At 38.3% G+C, this 24,017-nt stretch overlaps 1 protein-coding gene across 1 annotated transcript in view; it reads right to left on the reverse strand.

The window, feature by feature from the left end:
- Positions 1 to 1,111: 1,111 nt before the first annotated feature.
- plch1 (phospholipase C, eta 1) overlaps positions 1,112 to 24,017 on the reverse strand; it is a 74,246-nt gene continuing 51,340 nt past the window's right edge. The window contains exons 11-24 of the mRNA XM_073853476.1: positions 22,139 to 22,246; positions 19,898 to 20,059; positions 17,280 to 17,342; positions 16,145 to 16,227; positions 14,007 to 14,104; positions 13,573 to 13,752; positions 11,929 to 12,036; positions 11,662 to 11,786; positions 11,491 to 11,575; positions 11,268 to 11,414; positions 8,682 to 8,761; positions 7,786 to 7,845; positions 5,886 to 6,243; positions 1,112 to 4,245 (exon numbers count right to left, since the gene is read on the reverse strand). Of these exons, the coding sequence (XP_073709577.1) occupies positions 1,982 to 4,245; positions 5,886 to 6,243; positions 7,786 to 7,845; positions 8,682 to 8,761; positions 11,268 to 11,414; positions 11,491 to 11,575; positions 11,662 to 11,786; positions 11,929 to 12,036; positions 13,573 to 13,752; positions 14,007 to 14,104; positions 16,145 to 16,227; positions 17,280 to 17,342; positions 19,898 to 20,059; positions 22,139 to 22,246 (3,921 nt within the window). The 3' untranslated portion in view covers positions 1,112 to 1,981. The remainder of the gene's footprint in view (positions 4,246 to 5,885; positions 6,244 to 7,785; positions 7,846 to 8,681; positions 8,762 to 11,267; positions 11,415 to 11,490; positions 11,576 to 11,661; positions 11,787 to 11,928; positions 12,037 to 13,572; positions 13,753 to 14,006; positions 14,105 to 16,144; positions 16,228 to 17,279; positions 17,343 to 19,897; positions 20,060 to 22,138; positions 22,247 to 24,017) is intronic.

Raw genomic sequence — 24,017 nt, forward strand, 5'->3', positions numbered from 1 at the left:
GACTGGGAAAGTTTTAGCGCAAGAAAGGTTGGCTATCAATGCATATACATTTCAAAAACAACAGGATTTTTTCTATATATGTTAGATAAATGTGTACAAGTAACTGCCCCATTTCAGAATGATCTCAGAAATTTTCAAGAACTAAAAAATGTTAGAGGCCTCTCTTGTCTTCCCAAAGTCTCAAAGCCATCTAATAGCTGATTCATTAATAATAAGCTGATTTCCTTTCACTTTACCAATACTTTAGCGATAAAGAGACCCATCAGGAGCTCTCTGGTAGTTCACCAGATCATAGGTGGCATTCCTTCATCCTGAAAATACTCCTGACAGTACTGGACGAGGATATGGTAGATGAGCCCAACTGAATGGATAAGCTGTATTGTCGGGTTAGCAGAGAACACTAGCAGTTCTGTCTTCGCAAGGTTTAGCTGCAGACCGAAATCCGCTAACTTATAAACTACGTGAGTTTGAGAATAGATTGTTAACAGGCAACTCACTCTGTGCATGACTATTTTTGGTGAAGCTCACGTCAGGGTCGCTGGCAGGTGCTTTGATTGCTTTTGAAGCTTTGATTGTGTGTACAGTGGGCAATGTATCATGTGTTCATGTTTCACGTGTAAAAAACACAGTATTTTTCACACAATTTACTTATCTGTATAGCACCGTTTTCACTGTCCTCAAAACAGGCTGTCGTCTTTCTTGTTCTATGAAGTCCCTCCTTCAGAAAACGTATTGAGTTTTGATTGTGTAGCTTGTTTAGCGTGTTGTGATTTGATAGCAGCGTAGCTTGCCGTTAGCTTAGCTGGTGACTGACATATTCTTGTGGGTGGATTTTAGTCAAAAACTGTTCTACTGTACTGATGTCATTAAAGCAGGAAATAGAGGGTTGTAGTCCAAACCGGACGTTTGCTGTAGGCTTTGAAAGACGAATTCTGTTAAAGAAAATATATCGCCTGGCAGTGAACTTTGAGCTTTATCATTTTGCAGGTATATTTATGCTATTATAGCAACATTACACACTAACTAGGGTTTAAAAATGGGACTAGAAAGAACATGACCTTTAAATATAAACCATAGATACTGAAAGACAAGAGAAATCACAAATTCAACATTTCATCTTCATGGCAAACATTTCAGAATTTATTGCATTGGTAGGAAAACGCTTACACTCATCTTTGATGAGCAACTGTTAAAAGAACAACAAACTAGATGCCTTTAAGCACAGGAGAAGTGTGAAGAAAATTTCAGTCGCCATGTCTTAAAAAAGAAAACAAAGTATTAAGTCTAACAAATGTTATTTTTTTGCTCTCTGTATCAAAGCAATTATAAAAATAAAACTTTAAACATACAGCTTTAGAATATGAAGAATTTCAAACTTTTTTAATTCATGACTAATAGAAAGCAAGCAAGTCAGAGCAAGCAGATAAATGTGCTGTATTGCATTCAATACAACAAAATCATTCTGTGCAAAATCATAGCACAGAAACATCTACAGGTCTGTGCATAGTCATGCTGAAAATGTCTACATGCTGTTTCCTAAAGAAAAAATGTCACAGTTATTAGCATTTTTATGAAGTAGTGCTTTCAATGAGGACACATTTACCAACAAAGTATGTACAAACTACACAAACATACAAATAACAAATGCAGGAAGACTGAATAAAAAGTGAAGCCCCTTCATGGCTTTGTTGTACTACACAAAAGAACAAATAGCAACAAAACAGTCCCAAGAAATTTTGTTACTTACTTCATTTTTTTACCTTGAGACAACACACATTCAGAACAATACATTTTCTAAGAATGACAAAGACGACATATACAGTTCATAACATAATCAGTTTGATACAGCAGGGGTAGTACATGTAAGAGCAGAACCCACAAACTGTGATATACATCATATATACACAAATCTGGAAGTGTCCTGCTACATATCCTTTCAGACTGATAGAGAGAAATACATGCACAGTCATAAACACAACTGTCAAAGCCTAAGCAGGAAGTAGACCTCAGGTTCGGATGTGTTGGAAAAGTCATGATGGAGCACAGAATCATCAGCATAGTAGCCATCTCCATATCCATAACGCATTGTAGTGCAGGCTCCTTCAGGCAAACCTCTGTCCTCAGGACCTAGCTGATCTAAATAACCAGCGATGTATGAACCAGTAGAATGTCTGTTCGGTTGAGGATTTTGGGAAGAGACCTTATTGCGGAGCACTACTTCTGTGGATCGGTGTTTGAAGGCGTCTTGCTGTTTCTCACGCGCACGATTGGCTATATGTCGCACTCGACTTTGACTCCTGGAGGAAAGCCGCCTTGAAAGTAACGGTGGAGGATCCTCATGATCATCGGTGGAACTTTTGGGGACCACTGTAAGAGGTTTAGTTGTGGGTTGAATAAATGAGGAGGGGGTACGTTGATAGTCCTCATGCTCTAAGGTCACAAGCTTACGAAGTTGCTCGGTTAAGGGGTCAGAAGACTTCGGTCGACTGGCCGACCCACACATCCGTCTTTGGTCTCGCATTGCGGTAGTGACAAAACTTCGGCTGATGACCTTGTACTTGCTCTGAAAGTTACATGAAATGTCTTCAGAGGTCAGGTCTCCAAGGCTTTTGGACTTGCATGTATTGGAGACTTGAGAAGAAGCGGTTGGGGAGAGCCCTCTGTGGATCTGAGGAGGAAAGGCCTCAATGTGTGTGGCTGGCTGAGAATATGAGCGTAGAGGAGCGGGGCGGTCTTGCAGTGGAACAGAGTTGTACATTATGTCATAGTCTGATACAGGTGTATACAACTCCCTCTCTAATGATGTATGCCTGGATTGAGTCCTTGCAAGGCATTCCGAGGACAAGGAGCTTTTTGGCAAATGCTCTTCTTGACGGCCACTTTGGTATCTCTCCTCTGTGGTATCTAATCTGTGAGTCCCAAGTGGAAATCTCCTTGGCTGGGATTTATTGATTAAGTGACTGCGCTGATCAAAAGTACTAGAAAGACTTTGGTGTGATGGAGACTGGTAGTGTCTGTGAAGAACTGATGTGTCCGTTGAGTAAGAATGAACAGGAGAGGGATGGTACAAGGGTTTGTGGGGATGGGATGGTTCAAGTCTTGGTATGTGATATGAAGAAGTCTGGTTTGAGTTTTGAACATTATTACACCATTGAAGGTCCTGGCTCGAAGAAGTCAATGTGTTATCCAAGGAATCTCCATCTACATTGATCTCCACCTCCATCAGACTGCTGCTTGCTGAGTCTTGGCACAATAAGAAACGATCTGAGACTGTGCTATTGATTGAAGTTTCTCTGTAACCTCCAAATTCATAGTCCATCAAAGACCCAGTGGAATGGCATTGGCTGTTATACCTTTGCTTTTTGTTTAACCTCAAGCTTACGTTACCTCCAGTGGACTTGATGGGAGAGGATACTTTGCTGGCCACTGAAGATGCAACAAAGTCCTTCTTGATGTTCGTTGGACAAATGCTGTTTGAAGATACAGGAGAAAGCACCTCCTCATCCAGGATGGTAAAAACCTCAAGTTCAGTAGTTTCGGGGCTAGTGGGTCTGTCAGTTAACTCAGAGGCTTTGCAGGCAGATTCTTGGGTGACCTTTATTGGGGTGCTGGAATGCTCGACTTTGAACGGACGCAGGTCAGCAGGTTGCAAGTTTGATAATAAGGTGCTCTGCTCAGCAGTCATCTCAAATTGGCCAATCAGAGCAGAAATTGACCCACAGGTTTCATTCTCATTTCCCAGTGAGACAGAATCAATAAGGCGAGAAAGAGCGCTGTCCTGGAGGGACACTTGACTCCTTTGGTCCGATTGATCCTTTTGAGAATCAGACTTGGTAAAGGTGTCTGAGGATGAAGAAGAGGAAGAGGATGAGGAGTAAGTGGCTGACTTGGGTGTTAGCACTTTTTTTCTTGAAGATTCCAATTGGCCAGATTCCCTTTGACTTTCTTTTGTTCGCAAGCTATCTGAAGCATCTGACCAGTGGTCTGCTGGCTTTTTGGAAGAACATATTTTTTTGGCTTCAGTCTGGGTGAGACCATCTTTTGGGAGTTCTTTGTGAGGATCGCCCACACTTCCCCTACAGCCCTCAATGACAAGGTAAGGAGTTTCTTTTGTTTCTTTGGGCTCGGTGTTACAGTCCTGAATGTGATGACTAAAAAGGGCATGGTCATCGGATTCTTTAAAGGCAGAGGTTTCAGCGAGAAGATCCATTGAGATGGATCTGGGCTTTTCATGCTGTTTGGAATCTGTGGAAGACAATTAACAAGACATGTTTATCAGAAAATACCAGAAAATAACTCACAGACCTTCAAACAACACCACAATCCATCACACAGCACAGGACAGATGGAATGTACCACCAAATACGACAGTGAAAAGGAAATTTGATGGCACAATGTGGGAACATCCAGTTTGTACATTGAACATTGCTGCTGTTTTATTCCAAACACACACCTTTGATGAATTATGTATTTTCTAATAAAACAGGAGCGTTATTAGACGAAAAACCCTAAAAATAATTCATAAATCAGAGCAATGATTTAAAACTGGAATGTTTTGGATGAGTCGGCCTGAGTATGGCGTGTTGATTACCTGCAGGGGTTTTCCTAGTCAGTTTTCTACTACAGAGAAGAACAGCAGTAAAGACAGAACAAGACAAAGGCAAGTTAAGATATCAAAGATAGGAAAGCCTGTAAGTATGAAACTTCAAAGGGGCTGAAAGACAAATTAACTACAATGTTTAAAAAGCAATAAAGTGCATGTGCAATAAAATTTAGCAAAGAGCGAAGTAATACGTTTGCATTAAAGGTGCAATGTGGGACTTTTAAAAGAATCTCTTGATAGAAATACAATATAATTTACTTAACTATAGTGTCAGTTGTGTATAAAGACCCGTATTGTTTTTATTACCTTAGAATGATAAGTTTTATATACATACACACACAAGGGGTCTCCTTAAATGGAAGTCATCTCCATGTTTCTACAGTAGCCCTAAATGGACAAAGCGCATTTTGTCCCTACGTTGTCTCAGACAATGACATGATTGCCCTGTGGCAGCTACCGTAGCTTCTTATTAAGCCCAATTTATAGTCGTGCGTAAGTTCTACGCCGTAGGTAATCCGTAGCCTGACGTGCACCTCGCAAAAATTTTAACAGTGCGTCAGGTCTACGCGGATCGAAAGCGCTGTGATTGGTCCACCAGAACCCCTTCCGTTAGGTAAAAAAACTGTGCAAAGGTATTTCCGTTTGCTACACTGAAAACAAAGATGGGCCAAGTTGAGGAGTGATTTAACTCAAACTGCAACAAAAGTCGCTGTTTATTTACTTCCATCATTGCTGGTCTTCTCAAATCATACACAACAAGTTGCTGTTTCTTCTTCGTTTGTGGGTTAACTTGCCAACCTTCTTCTTCTTTGACGGTCGCGCTGCTACTGTGGTTACACGCGTGGTTACTGCCTACCAGCGGTTTGCGCGTGTGTTTGCACGTCGACGCGGACAATGACGCAAAAGTATACAGTAAATGAAAACTGACGCGGAACCTACGCCGTAGGACCTACGCAAAACTATAACGAGCCCTTTACGTTCCAAAATTGAGGTTGGTTGCAATTCACAATCTCACTGCTAGATGTCGCTAAAAACCCACATTACACCTTTAAATAATAGAGAATGTATTGACTGTTTTAAGTTATAAAATATAACACACACATGTAAAGGAGTAACTGTCACAAAGCTGCTGTATTGTTGATGTCTATTAGAATCTGAAGAACTGGCAAAATCTGGATGTCTCATTCTAACTGCACCCATGTGTCAATAAAATAAGAGCATTGTGAATCAGCTTTCACAAAATGATTATGACATATATAAAAGTATTATTCAAGAGACTGACCAATGATTGTGTCAGGTCCAGGATCTGGGCTTTCCTGGTCAGGGGAAGTCAGAGTGAGGTTACTATTTAGGAGCTTATCCAGAGGCATTGAGATTGGGCGATGTTGAAGGACCTTTCTGTTTCCCATTCTTTTCTCTCTCTCAGTAGATTGAGAGTCCCCAGTACTTTGTTTTCCTTCGTGAGAAGCTTCAGCCAACGGCATCTTAATCTTTTTGCGGCCTTTCGCAGGGGCACTGGCGGTTCTCCGGAGGATGTGGTCTGATATGGATCGCTTACGAGGTGGAACACCAATATTTGTGTCTACTGAAGACTTGGAACTTCTATTAAAAAAGCCTCTGAAGCCCCGCAACTGACGACCCTAAGGTAAGACAAAGGATAGAAAGAGGATTCAAAATATTTAGGAATATTTCTGAACCTTCTGGAACCCAGCACCCAAAAGATTATTATTACCCCTTTTAAATTTCAGCTCCACCAAACCTCGATGTTGCAAAATATAATAGAGAATGATTTGTTTGCTTATTTACTTCTTAATTTATTACATTTCACAAGATCTTTTTTATCTATTAACCTGAGCTGTTTCCACAGCAGTCTAGAAGTCATTAAAACAAATAAACCTTTAAACTAAGCAAATTTTTGTAAAAGATGTTTATTAACGTCAGCTCTTTTAAAGGGACATTCCACTTTTTTGAAACTCATTTTTCAGCTCCCCTAGAGTTAAATATTTAATTCTTACCGTTTTGGAATCCATTCAGCTGATCCCTGGGTCTGGTGCTAGCACTTTTAGCATAGCTTAGCACAATCCATTGAGTCTGTTTAGACAATTAGCATCATGCTACAAAATAACCAAAGCCATTTTTTCCTCTCTCTTTGGTTATTTTTTAGTGCAATGCTAATGGTCTAATCGGATTCAGTGGATTGTGCTAAGCTATGCTAAAAGCGATACTGCCAGACCCGGAGATCAGCTGAATAGATTCCAAAACAGTAAAAATCAAATGTCTAACTCTAGGGGAGCTGGAAAATTAGCATATTTTTTTTAAAAAGTGGAATGTCCCTTTAAAACTACTGAGAGGATGCTGTGTCATGGGTAAAACCTTCAACTTTTCATTTCAGGATGTGAGAAGGGTTTGGCTGCACACCTGTATTTTCTGTCTACCCCAACACCCACCCCTAAAACAAAAATCACAAATAAGCGATGCTGGGCCCCAGATTACTGTAAATCCAACTGTTAGCACAGACAAAAACAATACATACATGCGATGTCACATTCAGTTTACACTTGACGACTTTGCTGTATGCTTTAACAGACACCACAGCCACAGGACAAATACAACACTGTGATGTTAACCATTGCACAATACACTTACACCAACAGGTGGCAGCATAATACTTTGCAACCATCAAAAGCTTGCACAGTTATTCCCAACCAGGGGTCCGCGTATCCCAAAGGTACCTAAGCATATTACTAAGGGTTTTGTTATAAAAACATAACCATGCTTTGATCTACCTATAAAGCATAAAAATAAAAATTTGTCTGTATTATCACCCACAGTACTGATGATTTTGGGTCAAAATAATAAAAAAATTAGTGCTAAATTATAAAAATATATTGGTAAAGGAGTATGTTTGCCTTAATGTACATACTGTAAGTCAAAAAAGGTTGGGAAACACTAAAATAAAATACTTAACCGTCACTAGAAACCAATCCGGATGCAAAGCCATAGACAGAATTGACCGCCCACTACCAAACAGCATTACTTACACAATCAGCTTTTAAAACGTTTTGAATCAGTTCTGCACATTTTCAACTTAGTGTTCACTGAGCAAGAACAGGATATCACAGTGACACGGGTCAGAAGACGCTCATGCAGTATTCATGCAGCACACTACATAGTCAGGGTACCTTATTAGCTCCTAGCAAGTGCATTATGGTATAGCTTGGGTTGAGGACTAAAGGACTCCACTGGAAAGTAAAAATTGTAAAAGTTGAGACTTCAATTAAATATTAAAGTGATTTTTACAATTTCAGGTATTTATTAACTCATTCCCCGCCAGCATTTTTTTTTGTGTGTGTGATTTTCACAAAAGTTTTACAAAATGCCTTTCAGTAAAATGTTTTTCTATAAATATATAAACATGCAAATATATCAAATGAAAGAACAGATCATCTGCTTTTAAACAAACAAACAAAACGAAAGAAAAAAAATGTTTCATCGTATCTTCATTTGTCTTCTTTTTATAACCTCTTAAATATGGGTAGGTTTTTCAAAAATACCTAATTTTGAGCAAAAAGCTGAAATAATTGCACATTTGTAAAGGAATTTCGTTAGAGATCAGATTCAGACCGATTATCAAAACATACATGGAGTTTAAAATTAATAAAAATTAGTTTTTGCTTCATTGTTATATAAATTGGGTAAGAGACTCGCCATCTAGTGGATAATAGTGGAATGACATATTACCATTAAAACTCATCAGGAAAGCGGCATTGGTAAGAAAATGTTTTCTCTTAACTAACGAGATAACTCGTCAATGGCAGGGGAACGAGTTAAAAAATATTTTTTAACATTTACACTGCATTTTAAATGGACCAGCTGAACTTTTAACGCTTTTTTTTAATCAAAGTTCCTGCAAAACATTAATCCAGTATCCATCAAAAAAAGATCAATATACTACAGCAAATGTATAAGAAAGTAGAATTCATATTGGATGCATTTTCACAACACATTTAGTGAAAATGTCTGTTGTTGTATGTGAGGATAGCCGATGCCGGCCATGTCTGTGTCATCATGAGCTCACCTTCCCATAGATTTCATGCACTGTGATATGGACAAAAATGGATGCTTCTGTCATTCCCTCCAAATAAACGTGTCTATATCCTGTGAGAGTGGAAAGAGGAGCAATGATTGATAATGGATGGAAGAAAGGCATTTGTGAGAATGTTCAGAAGGGAAATGAAAACAGGAAGACACGAAGTCATCAGTATTTCGGCATGTCAGCAGAAGAGCACGTCTGGCATCAGTTAAAGTCATAGGTGACTGTCTGTCAGTGAGGGCAGTGAGAGTTCAGCAGGAGCCGTGTCCATTACTTTAATCACACGCTTACTATGACACCACCTGACTGCTGTCACTCCATTCAACATTATATGCTTTTACTCTTTATCCTTCTTTACCTCAACCCTAATGTTGGTTTCTTTCTATTTTTTTATTTATATGCCATTTTTGTTATGTGTAAATGCAATGTATTATTTACACACATTGTTTTTTTCCAGAAATGGTAGCTTGTGTATCCTATGGGTTTATCTTTGTTTTGTTGATTAAGTTTTAATATTTGTAAAATTTTCACTAGTACGCCTGCACATTCAGTCTATTGAATGATGGTAAAATAAAATCTGGCTTGCTGTCCTCTGAGGGAGCTCGAACCTGAGGCTCGGCTCGAGCCCCATGTTTAAACCCCCATGGTACAGAGAGAAGAATGAGCAAAATAAAGAAGGAGATTTGGGGAGAAGGAGGGATGCCGGATGAATCATCACTGTTAAGGCGTGGAGACTAACTCACTTAACTGACAGGACTGAATGTTTAGGCTCCTCCCGAATCTACTTTTAAAACGTCATTTATATTAAAACTGTCATTAAAGCAACACTATGTAGTTTTTTTACATTTAAATAATGTCTCTAAAATTATTTCAGTGATAGAACAACTTTTAACTGGACAAGTTGTATTGTTGCTGCAACCTGAGATGCCTCCTAGCTGCTACAAGCACACTCTGAAAGTGGCGGTGGAGGGTAGAGCACACAGCCCCGCCCCTCCCCCTGCCTGCAGAAGAGTGTCTGATACCAGGCACTGTTGTGCTTTTCAACCACATGGGGGAGCTGTAAGTCATTTTTACACGGAAACTACATAGTGTTGCTTTAATATTTTTAGCATGTCATTTATTGTTCTCCTTTTCAATTTCAATCAGACATTTTCTAAATGTATGATATTCATAGTTAAACATAAACCATATCAATACTTATAATTTATTTTACATAAATGCTTACACAAATTTACCTATATAAACAGCAAGTTTGAGGTGAAATATGATTAAATGGTGTATAAATAAATCAAGACAAATATCGCTGGCAATATTGTGTGTGTGATATTCAATGAAAATATGATTGTCAAATTATGAAGTGTTAAAATATTATTAAAATAATAAACACAAGATATGTAAAATATAAGATATTGAATTTGACTTTGCAGGAAAAGAGAGCCTGCCGCTATATACCAAATATGTTTTCAAACCATAACTACAGAATGTTACCAAAGATGTAATGGAAAATGACATTTGCTGGTTTTAAATAAAATAAAATGACAGAACTGCTTAATATTTTACTAATTAAAAAGCAGATAAACTGAATTAGTAGTAGATCCTGTAAATTGAGCACATTCTTATGAATTGCGTATTGAAATGTCTAATTTTGCGTGCATATGATACAATAGTTCTTCCCGTTCACTTAATACAATGCATCTTTTTGTAATTTTATGGATTGATTTCTTGTTTTTTTTTCACTTTTGTTGCTTGGGGTTGGGGTTAAAACAACTTTCTGTTACATTTCAGACATTTTAACCCAAACCCCAATTCTACCCCCAACACCAAGTCACTATGGCTTAAAAATAGAAAATAGAAAAACAAAATTCTAAATCCTATACATCAAATGACATCCTATCCCAAATCTAACACCAACCCCAGGCGAAAATCGTTTAAAAATTGAAAAAATACATACGATGACCAGTAGCGGCTCGTGACTGCTCATCCGAGGGGCGCTAATTCAAAATAAGTGTTCGTAGTGTCATGTGTGTGGTTCCTTTTTTCAAAATATGTGTTCTGCGCCTTGAGAAATCCTGTGTGCATCATGTGTTTTGTCAAAACAAATGCCTGCTGCTCACGCATCAAAATCGTTTATGACAAAAGAGACGCCCACGTTTACAAAATACATGCCACACTCCCTAACAGTAAACTGTGAATACGCATGAGATTATGCGAGTATCTGGCAAACATGAGGGTCCCTTTTATCATAAGCACTTTAGACATGACCCCTATTTTGACAAGACACGTGACGCACACAGGACCACTCGACGCGCACAACACACACCTCGAAATTATGAACCACACACATGACGCTACAAACATGTTGTGACGAACTTTGAATCGAGCGCCCTCGAAAAAATAAGTCACCGGCCGCCACTGACAATGACACAAAAAAATGTGTAGTATTAAGTGAACGGGAAGAACTGGGGTATCGTATGCACGCAAAAATTGGACTTTGCCGTATATATTGCACGACTTTTCAAAAGGCGTGCTACTTATATGCAATTCATGAAATGATTTACATAGATGACTCACCTGGCATGAGACTGCTGAACGCTACGGTCCTCTGTCCCACAAAGTCTCGTCCGATGGGGTCATGATCCCAGACCAGGAAACGCACCAGAGCCACCTCAGGCATGTGAAGTGTGAAGGACAGGGTCTCTTCCCATACAGGGTTAAATCCTGCGGTAACAATCACACCAATGGTTAACAAGAAAACGATCTCACCACTCTCAAATCCTAAACACTAAAATCCTACCGTTGTCATCCACAACTCTAGTTTGTTCCTTACAGCAGTCGGCTGGAATGCCAATGATCTCCACCTCCACAAAAGGATCAATGATCTGTGAATAAAATCAACCCATACGCATTGTACTTTCTCCGAACTGGAACCTGTTGAAAATGTTTTGTTTAGACATCATCTGTTCACCTCTCCACGGTCTCCCAGCATTGAGTCAGGAGGTTTGGGCAGCTGCTGTCCACTGATGATTTTTATCACCAGCTGTTTCTTTGGATTTGCAGGCAGCGGATCATCGTTCAGCGGGTTGAATGAGCCTGGAAATGATCAGAGAGGGTTACTATCCCTGGAGACTTGCACATAAAGGGATATTCCAGTGATTTCAAATATACTTAGCTCTTTTTATTAAAGAGAAATACATTATGGTAGTAACACAGTGGATCAAATGAACATGTGCACCTTTACTCATTGCTCCAGGTTTCAGCACATAGCCGCTGCCTCCATTCACCATAAACTTAGCTCTGTTCAACTGCATCATGCGGCCCTCTGTCTGGTAGTTCAAAGCCACTGTAGGTGAAAGAAAAAATGAACTTTCTTAATCACTTATATTTATTATTTACTTTCCTCCACATTTTCTTTTATTCCTTCCTTCGTCCTTATTTTCTTGCATTTTTTCTTCAAATCTTCTCTTTACTTTCTGCCTACCTGCCTTTCTACATTCATTTATTCATGAATCATATTCAAATAAATAATTTCATTTGTTTACAGCTCTGTAAACATAAATAAATTGGATGACTGAACAAACTGTGAGGTTGCATCCGGCCTGGTAAACATTGTACTCAATAAACAATCAAGGGGCAAAAACCAAGGAGATCTCAGCTGCGCCTCCGCAAGTTCCAATTCGCTCTTGTTTATTGGACCCTTATGATGGCACACACAAACACGCGCACACTCATCTGCTTGACCTTGCTACACTTTCTTGTCTTGCATTTCTCCCTTGTCTGTCTGATTTTAAACTTTCTAAATCTTCCTTGCTTCATTCCATCTGTGCAGTTTCTTCATCCTGCAGATTCTTCAGCCACACCGGGAAATGGAGCATTGATAATAGTTATTCATTCACAGTTAGTCATGTGAAGAATGAGAAAACAAGTAATGCTTTATGTGTGTGTGTGCTTGTAAGGCTTACAAAGACAGATGGAAGTCTCTTGGGAAGGATTTGTGTATGCATGTGAAAAGTGCATATGTGTTTTCCTACATTGACTCTACGTATCAAAAAGTGCACACGTTGGCTAAGCTGTCAGTTTGTCAGCCAGGACCCATATGGTTTGTGCAGGGAACATATGGCGATGAAAAGGAAAGAGTTTAAATACATAGCATGTGCACATAGACAGTAACAAAGGTCAACTCAGTCATAAGTGCTAAATTTGTTGTATTCAACTGACTGTAATAAATACCGTCAGACAATAACTACACTTCATCCGAATCTTTATAGAAATTACGCAACAAATCTTTTGTTATGCATTTATTATTATGATCAGTGTTGGGTTTAACTAATTACTAAGTCTCGTATCATTTACTAAATAGGATTTAGAAAGCAATTAGTAATAAGTAATTAAATACTTTTTGGAGAGAGTAATTTGTAAAGTAATCTAATTACATGATTGAACCCCCACCCCCAAATCCTTCTTGTCGTTTATTGGCTGGAACACTTTGTTATGTTTCGTGTTGGTAGGTTTGGCCACTGTGTTGTTATTGCCGTTTGTGGAGCCTGGGCTGTCTACAGAGATCGCATTTTTTTACAGTTTGATCAGCTGTCAGGTAGCAAGCAGATAGTAGCAAGGAGAAGTTTGCTGTATGTAACAAAAATGTTTTATGGTCTACAACGCGTGAATTTGCTTAGAGCACCTTTAACTCTTTTAGTTTGCAAGAAAATAAAACAAGATGCACGAGGTACAGGAAAAGCAAATGTACAATTGAAATTTAACATCGAGCGTTTGCTCAATAAGTGTTGGGTCCATCAGCTGACTCCAAAATCTCTCAGCACCTTGCACACTCTTTGAAAAGCATGCATGTATTTCTATATTTGCATGTGTGAGTGCTCACCTAACTGGCAGCCCACGTTCCAGTATGTCTGTGGGTTGAAGTTGCTGGAGTCGATCCGGTAGGCGGAGGGATAGATCCGAGAGAGCTGCCTCTGGTTAAAAGTCAAGAAGCGTTCGGCTCGATGGTGCACCAGGTGCTGAGATCGCGTCTCACTAAATGACAGAACGTTATAGGGCGAACCTAAGAGAGAAAGTGCAGGGGAGAGAAACACAAGATAAATACAAGAAAAGATATGGGGGAGATGATGGTAAATTTGTCCGGAAATAACAGAGAAGAATTTATATATTATACATAATATTCCTCCTTTAATAAACTAGTTCAAAATAAAATATACAGCATATATGTGCCCATATTTGACTGTTAGTGTAAAACAGCTTACATCAGCTAGAGCAGATAATAATCAGAAGAACAAAAAAACTAAAGATGATCCTCACCCTCATCTAAACACTCCTGAGACACCACAGAATTGGTGAAGACCACAAGTTCTGACAGATCTCTGCTCAGTTTTATCGTTTTCCTCCTTCTTCCACCTCTACAGGCAAACACACATAAAAGACAAAGTTTCACGAAACATCTCATCATTACATGCAATAAATTTGGTTGTGCTCAGACACATCATACAGAGTACAGTTAAAGAAAAGAAGCAGCATGCATAATGACAAATCAAAGTCCAGTGTAACATAACAGACAAACAACCTTAAAGGACGCAAATACACACAAACAAAAGCATGGACTATGAACACACTGCTCTGCGTATATCTAACCCATAACCATCTCATATAGTCAGACTCTGAAACAGCAGCTAAAAATATATGATCTTATCAATACCTTTTCTCTTTTGCCATGGCTTATGTCACATCATTTACCTTTAACCTACTGCTCAGTGCTGTTGTTAAACTATGAGCCATGTGATGTTGTGTCTGCAAAATCTTCTGTCGCTACAGGCTGTTGGTCTTTCAAACAGTGCTTGTGCTCAATTTACTCTGCCCTTTGTCACTACATCTAAGTCTCTCTCTCTCTCTCTCTCTCTCTCTCTCTTGCGCGCGCTTGAATGGCATCACCATCTCTTTGCAAAGACCAAGAGCCACTGGACTTATTTATTGCTAGAAAAACACTATAAAAAGACACTGCAGCAAATAAAACACTAAAAGATACACAGATAGCAGAGAATGACCAGTACATAATATAGCCTATACACGAAATATAAATATATTTATATTATGTATATACTGAGGAGCTCAAATGCAAAAGCTGCTAAACGCCACCTCTGTCAAAAATTAGATAAAGATATTGACCAAATATTATGCGTTCATCAAATACTGTGCTTTTGCTCCAAAACCACTTAAAGTACACCTATTTCTTTGCTAAAAAAACAATGTTATTTTGTGTATTTGGTATAACACAATGTGTTTGCGTGGTTTATGGTTAAAAAACTTTTTTTCTACATACTGTACATTTTTGTAGCTCCAGATTTTACTCTCTTCCTAAAACGCACAGATTTGAAAATCTCTGTGTCAATGATTGGCCAGCTTATCTGTACGTTGTGATTGGCCTGAATAGACGTCAGCTGGAAATGTGACGCTCCTTACCATGTTTGAAAGATTCAGTCACAATGCAATGCTAACGGAAGTTAACTTACAGGCTGTGAGTCAACGCGGGAGGAATTATGATAATGTCAGTCTTGTCTACATCACCAATCCCAGGAAGTAAACTGTTACCTACAATCCGTGTGTTTGTTGTAGTCCAAGAAAAGAGATTCAGGTTGGAGACGATAATTTGCGTTATCGTTTACTCTGGGATTTGTACCTTTTGCATATTGTTTACATGTACTTAAAATCGTGAATCGGACGATAGGTGCTCTTTAATCTCATTCTCAGGTCATTCAGAAAAAAATTTTTGTTGGTACAACACATTAAACGCAACATTGATTTTTCAGCAAAGTCCTCTAAATGCACTAACTGACTTGACTTTTATCATTTGCACTGTTTTTAGTTGCATCTTTAGTGATTTCACGACTGTTTACTACAATATGTATTGTCCAAAGAAGTGGATTTTGCATGCACTTAGAGGGTTTTGCAGCAAAAGAGAGTCAGATTTGTTAAATACCACTGAAATGACTACAGTGAAAAAAGGTTACTGACTAATAACATTTTTTATTAATAACTAATGACCTTTTAAAATAAGAGCATAAAAAATTTTCATTTACAAGAAAACATTTTAGACGCACTTAAAGGTTTTTGCATTTAAAACCTTCATATGTTTATGATCAAATTTACAGATAGACTTCTATCCAAATCAACTTATAGTGCATTGCAATCTACACATATTTTTTGTGTGTTCCCATAAACCCATGACCTATTGAGCTGCTAATGCAATACTATTGAGCTATACAGGAGCACTAGAATTGATAGACTATTAGCATTCACTGTAAACCATACAGTATGTTTTTTTTTTCATTTTAAAGGCATTCAGCGGTAGTCATATGCCTACTAACCAAAAATAGACAGACAGACATACAGATGCTTGTACAAGCATGACCAATGTCTTAGACAGCTAGGCAATTAGATGTCACCTGTTGAACTGTCCTGATGTCTCCTGCTGGCTGTCTTCATCCGTTTCAACACTCTGACATTTCAGCCTTGATTTGGAGTGTCTCTGTGAAGACACACAGTATGTTAAATAAATACATAGAGAGCACGTTTAGTCCTGTGCATTTGGATGGGAATTAATGAAATTCCTCCTACACACAACAAAGAGGGAAAGAATAGCACAGGCCTGTTTTACAGGGCATACTTAACATGATCACACAAGTGCGTGTAACATGAATTAACACTTGCCATGTGTTTGAATCTAACATTTTTTTAGGCCTAGCCGTGCATAACAGCTAAAGTAATTACAGGCTTTAGACCAACTACTAACAAAAGAACAACCTAAACACACAACACATACGCACACACACACACAACACAACCAATAATGATAAGAGTGGGAGGAAACACTACACGCGTGCACATGAGGCGTGCCCGCACACTTTCTGCAGGAATGACAGATACGATCCACAAGAGACGAGACACCATGACATATCCCTGACAACCCTGATTACATTTTAATAATAAAAAAATCAATGTGCCGGGTTGGTAAAGTAGTTCACGATCAAACCAAAACCACATGCCGTGTTTGCTTGCTTTATCGACCTGCTACCGGTGTGCAGAATTACACACAGATCACATTCAATATATGAGATGTAGATGAATAACACGCTTGGAGAGTTTTAATGCAGAGGATGAAATACGAAACTCTCTAGAGTTCAGAAATGTCATTTTCTGTGTACACAATCATACTGGACAGCGTGCAATAAAAATCAGATATCAACACTAGTATGAATACTATTATACAGCCTCAACACAGAGGACACTTCCACACAACATGCCCTGCCAACATTTAATGTCTCCACCATATAAAAATGTAAAAAAAAAATTGTAAAGAATATTCTTCGCTTTAACATTTTCTTTACAAAAAATATAAAAAATTGCAATAATAGCAACAGTAATAATGATTCTCAAATACTTCTGCTTCCAGGAAATGAAATTGACACATTTACATAAAATTCAATATTGACAGACACAAAGAGGCCCATCTAAAGAGAGAGAGAGAGAGAGAGAGAGAGAGAGAGACGAACAAAAAAGACTAAATGTATTCATTCTGACCTTGTGCTTGAGGTTGCTGATAAATGATCGACTGTGAGATTTCTTCATGCCATCTTTCGAATTCTAGAAGACCAACACAAAAGCTGTCAAAATAATTTTGCAAACATTTACTCAAACATTCACATAAAGTCACAATGAAACGGAAGTAGCAATTGTCTTCTTATTCCCCGCTGTGACGTATATCCGAGTGAAACGGCTTTTGAAATGCGAAAAAGTAAGGGCTGGACTTGAATTCATCCTTCGAGAATTGATTGGATCGTTAGAAGTTGGGTCATGTTGATGTTTGCTAATTGCTGCAATATTTTCCCGAACCCCGCCTACCTGCCATACCCCATGACCGGAAGTAAAGAGAGATTAGGTTGGTTCGACTTCATGCGGCGCCACAAGAATCAACAGCCGGATGATGCCAATGTACCGCGAGAGTCATTTGTAAAAACAGGGCCCGCACGAGGCATAAGAGTACTAAGCGGCTGCTTGGGGCCCCGTGGCCAGCAGGGGGCCCCCTAATCGTTTTTTTACAATTAAATAACTTAAACAAGTCATATAAAAGAATGAATGAATGAATGAATACGAATGAATAAATGAATAATTCAAGACAAAAAAATCTGATTTGCAGACAACTGCTGTGTGTCTGCAGTGCTAGCATTTAAGTCATGCACAATATAGACACCTCGCGTGCATTGACAATTTGTGCCACGTGCAAGTGCGCGTAACTGTAATAAATGATAAGCCATGTCACAAAAAAGTAGGCTATGTATCCCTCGGGTGCCGAAAAGAGAAAGAAGAAAAGGACAGAGGAGGAGAAAAAAAGAGAAAGATAAAGATATGTTTGCATGATTATTTACACTATGTTACACTAAGTTGTGCAGCAGCAGCTAGTAGTGTGACAGATCGCAGTTGATCCATGATCGACCCATAGTTCGGTCGCATGAGATTTGCGGATTAATACGCAAATTTAAATAGGGAAAGTTTATCATTTCACGTGTTTCAAAGGCTTGCAAATGTTAACATTTCGATTGATTTTAAACCATTTAACCTGCAAAAAGGCACTAAAGTAAGAAGCTTTATGGACGCATAATGTGGTTGAATGTGTCTGGTCCAGCTCCAGTCATACGTAATCCTCACTATGCCCTTCAGAGATCAGAACACTTGATGTTTAAACTTTAGAGAGAGTTATGCTACTGTGTGTCATACTGTAGTCCATTAACATACATTTGAGGAATAGAGCACGGAAAAACAACGTAACGTTTTTATGCTGCACTGTTTGTAATTCGTCCTCCGTCTGTATGTGTGTGTGTGCGTGCGCGCGCGTTTAAGTGCCCTCAATAGCGCAGCCACGAGAGAGACGCGTTTCAGAAAGCAAGCGAACATAAAATCTTTATGTTCTTGACAGGGCACATACAAACAAAATGATCTCCACAATATTCTTTTCCAATAAAAGCATTTGTTTATGTCTTTAGGTTTATAGATTAGGCAGAATCCAGGTCCGTGCTTCTCTTAAAGAGACAGTAACCTCAATTAACCTACTCAAGTCTGTGTCATTAATGTTAATCAAACAATCCAAGACAAAAAGAAAATCACTTCTGTAGCTCTAAAAAATTATAATTATATTTAATTCATACAATAAAGACATTGTTATGATTCATTTGATTTGATTTCTGTACCTAATGCTAATTTCAGCCCTTACTTAATGTGCAGCTTTGTTCTTTTTATAAATGTTTTTAATTAAAAAATTAGGTGAGAGGGGGGCCCCCAAACAAATTCTGCTTAGGGGCCCTAAGAGAAACTCCGGTTATAAAAGGAGGAAAAACTCCAGTTATAAAAATACCTGTGTCTGTGTGGATTAGGCCTAAAATTAAACCTGAAGTCAGGCACACACTACCAGATTTTCGGCCTCAATTTACCCATACTTTCTATTCTCCAGAATCTGAGAGAAAATCGGGTCCAGGACCTCGATCAGTTTCCATATTCGGCACAGATTATCATGTAGTGTGTGACGTTCACAGATCCAATCTTACACCTCCCGATGTGCTCACAAGCACTGACTCGGCCATATCAATCATATCAAACATGTTACATTTTTAGGATGGAGAAAAACGACAAACTGCTGTTTGTGTCCAATAGACAGTGAGGACGGAAAAATGGCTTGTGGAAGTGTAGAAACAACACAACTGCCGGAATAACACGTCCGTAAAAACATATCACGATTGCTTCAAAAACAAGATCGGAGAAGAAATCGCCTCAGAAGTTGCCTCCTTTATAGTCGAACACCACACTGTTGTACTGTAAACTATTCAAATGAATTTTTTGGGTCACATATCATCAGAGACTTGATTAAGACTCTTAATTTAATCCTTCTCTCCATGGGTCTTTGTGTTTTGTCTATAAATATTATGCAGGAACACTGGAGGGCACAGAAAATCCCTGCACATCCAAATGAATGTCTACAGTGTTCAAATTCTAATAATAGGAACAGAAAGGAGGCAGAACGAATATTAATTAAAGGATGCCAGGATTACACCGATTAGTCAAATTCCTGTCTTCTTAATCTATCCGTCCATCTTTACACAGAAGCACATCAGTGCCTAGCTCGCAATATGCTGTAGATTATGCCATACCTTGCGCAGGTTTCTCTGCAGGCCTTCGTGAGTGGCACGGAGCAGAGCTCTGATGGAGAAGCTGTCAGTGTCTTCTTTGTCCCCGATCTGAGACTCCTTCATCAGAGAGTCGAGTTTCTTCCTAATGTGCGTCTCTACCTGGTGCTGACTCGGTCCGTTGGACTGAAATGCAGACAGCAAGAACAGGGAAGTGGGGCGTAAACATCTGGAGCTCATAAGGAATAAGATTATCCCTGCGGCCAAAATCCCATACGGTGACAGACTGCACTGAATTAGATTAGATACCTACTTAGTGACTGTTAAAACAATGCATTAAATATAGTATGTGTAAGGTGCAGTATGAATACATTCTAGACATCTGACAACAACCACAAATATAATGTACTCAAACGTACAGTAGAATTTAAATGTTGGGTTGTTTTAGACACATGGTTGGGTCAAATATGGACAAAAACTCAATAGGTGGGTTATAAACAAACCTATTGTGGATTGTTTCAACACATAGTTGGGTAACAACAACCCAGTATAGACTTATTTTTTATTAAACCTCTTAGTACTTTTTACACTTGAAAAGAGCTGCGTGGCTTACAGTTGTCTAGTGTTATTAATTTATTCACTTTTTGAATTTGGCAGCTCCTCAGCTTTAGTGTTCTCATGGGATAGAAAAGTGTCTATGCGATGCATACTAAGAAATCTCAGGGTATTTTTAAATAAACTGTTTTTTGCATACTAAGGATTCATACATGCTAATTTCGCATACTGATTTTTGCATGCTATACAACAAAATAGACAATTTTGGATCTAGAAAATGACTATTTTCTAAGTTATAAAGCTATTTACTAATCTTTATTTCTTTCTTCAAATCATCAGCTAATTACATAGCAGCCATTACAGCAAAGATCCAGCGTTTCTCTTGCGTTTCATGACACGTTTAATAGGCGTGTAATAAGATGAGGCATAGGAACCTTTAATTGGCTCTCGGTAACGACTTCTTAAAGTGGATCATTAAACATTAATTACTCCTAACAAAACAACATGAATATTTTGCAAGCATACATTAAAATGCCATTAAAGAATTCACCATTGACAAAAATGACTTAACCAGTAAACCTATTTGTCGCTGTAAATGAGTCTTGCAAAAAATAAGCAAGCTAAATATCAGTGTCAAAAACCAAAAGCTTTACAAATTGTTGCTGGATGGATTGTGCTAATGGCAGTGCTGCATGATGTGTCATGGTAATCTTGTGCAAGACTTTCCGATGCTGCTACTGTTGTCTTTAAAGAGGTATTTCAACAAAAACAGAAAACTGTTGGGGTTCGGGTCTTGATTGATCGCTTTTTAAAGACAGCTCACTGTGAGCCAGAACAGTTTTGGGGAGGCAGCCAGACAACAAAATAGCATCTGTCAGTGAGAGACTCTCAATAGCGGTGGAGAGAGGAGAGAGAGAGAGAGAGAGAGAGAGAGAGAGAGGGCAGGAGAGATGATAATGTGTGCAAAGAAAATGGTATGATGGCACATGAGGCAATGCAACAACACCTCGAGTGAAAACGTTGTTAAAGAGATCACAATTGTTTTTTTTTTTGTGCAAGCTAATAATAATGCACACAAATCAGTACCATTAACAACTTGTATTTTATATTTGTTTTATTTAATGATAGCAAAATTTAGCCATTCAATGACTATGTGAAAAGCCAAGGCAACACAGCTCACACTGTAAAAAATATTTTGTGGTTTAGTAAATTTAAATAAAATGAGTAAATTCTATTTAAAAAAAATATTTCTTGTTTTTTAACCAAATTTGAGTAAAAACAACACAAAAAAGGTGAGTAATTCTAAATGAAAGTAAATTCAACTAAATTTAATCATGTAAAATTTGTAAGAAGGAAATTAACTTAATAATTAAAAAAAAAATTGTAAATATAACTAACTAGGCAGTGGACTTATATACTGATAAAATAATAAGCTGGATTTACTTAAAAAGTGGATGCAAAAATGATGCATTATATTTTTAAGTTTTACATGGAATTTGAAGCAATTGCTTAAAATTCCATGTAAAACTTAAAAAATTGCAATTGCTTAAAATTCCATGTAAAACTCACTTAAAAAAGTGCATGCAAAAATTATGCACTATATTTTTTTTTAGTAAATACAGCGTATTATTTTTTTTCAGTGCACATAGGTAGGTGTGTGTGTGTGTGTGTGTGTGTGTGTGTCTGTCTGTCTGTGTGTTCCAGTTTTACCGTGCTGTTCTTCAGTTTAAAGTCATCTTCAATCTCATCAGCACTGTCATCATCAGACACCTCGCCCTCCTCAACATCTGCAGACAGGTAAGGGGGAAGACGCTTTCCCTGCAGGCAATGACGAGATGCAGAGGTCAATTATTGACTATATGCACGCAGGGCCGTAGCCAGGATTTTTCAAATACAGAGGACACCCCCCCCAAAAAAAATGACACTTGAGAAATAAATTTGCTTCTGGAAGAAAGATGTTCTGCCTCTCATCATCACAGTAGTGGCTTCTGCATTTATAATGCAGGGTCATTGGCTGCAAAGCTTGAGCCTTCGGACACAGTGAGTGCCACATCTTGACTGTCTTGGGAGGGCCCTTCACCTATTATTTCCCTCTCTTCTCCTTCTAACTCTTTCTTCTCCTCAACTGCCTGACTTCTCTCAACTCCTGTCTCCTCTGTTGAGTTTAACATAATAAAGGTAAATGGACTGCATTCATATAGCGCTTTTATAACAGACCTATGGCCATCCAAAGCACTTTACAAGTTGCCTCACAGTCACCCAGTCACTCACACATTCACACACCGACGGCGGTGTCAGCCATGCAAGGCGCCAGCCAGCTCGTCGGGAGGTTGCTCTCTCATTTGCTTGGGTCAGATGGACCATCCCACTTTTGTTGATCGCGCAATAATATTGTTCTTGCATGACTGACCTGTGATTGGTGGATTGACCTCGATTGATCGAAGACGCGAGCTTTACACCGTGATTACACTACACTATAAAAATGAATAGTTTACATTAAATTTAGGAAACCTGCTTTGTTAAAAAAAAAGGGGAAACCTGTTTTAAAGTAAGCAATTTCCATACTGTTACATATCCTCTGGTACTAAAGGTTGTTTTGACGTATGTTGTTGCATATGTGTACCAGAGGATACGTAACAGTATGGAAATTACTTGCTTATTTTATACTCAACAGCTTTCCTACATTTTGTTTATGTAAAATCAACTAATAATTTTTACAGTGTAGTAATAAGCAATGTGCACCTATTATAATCAGTGATGGTGTTTGCAATTGCTGCTGTGCACTGCACAAGTAATATCTTTTATTGTTTACTATCCCCAATACTGTAGTACACTGTAGTATTTACTACAGTAAACTATAGTTAATGATAATGTGTTATGTTCAATAGTATTAATAATAGTGAATTGATAAACTGTAGAAAGTACTGTAGTATACCTTAATATTAATTACGGTATGTCTCAAAAACACTTTAGTCCCGCTAATGATTTTCAGGTTGTTGTGCCCCCCCCCAAAAAAATATTGTGTACCAGCCGCCACTGTTCTCTAAACCTGTTTAAGTGTCTTTTTCTGTTGAACACAAAAGAAGATACATTAATTTGATAAATGATTGTAACCACACAGTTGACATATCCATTGACTTTCGTAATAGGAAAAACAAATACTATGGAAGTCAGTGGGTACCGTCAACTATGTGTTATCATCAATATCAAAATATCTTCTTTTGTGTTCAACAAAGAAGCTAATACTGGTTTAGAACAACATGAGGGTGAATAAACGATGACATTGACATTGAGTGAACTATCCCTTTAACTACATTTGCCTTTGTTTGCATCAATAACTCAATCCTTTAAGGTCATTTTCACCTGTTGTTTAGCACACATCAGATACTTTACTGTGACAACAGAGCATAATTTGAAGAGGCAGCTAGTAACCCACAGTTCATTGGATATCTTTGCCTGAGGATAAACAACATTTCCTTGAGTGCTTGAGACACTTGAGAGCATTAAAGCACATTAAATGGTCATTAAACATAAACCCCAAACCCAGGCCCTTTCCTACACATCTATTTATCTCTAACACACATATGCA

Source organism: Misgurnus anguillicaudatus, chromosome 15 (genome assembly GCF_027580225.2).
Source record: "Misgurnus anguillicaudatus chromosome 15, ASM2758022v2, whole genome shotgun sequence".
Classification (NCBI taxonomy): domain Eukaryota; kingdom Metazoa; phylum Chordata; class Actinopteri; order Cypriniformes; family Cobitidae; genus Misgurnus; species Misgurnus anguillicaudatus.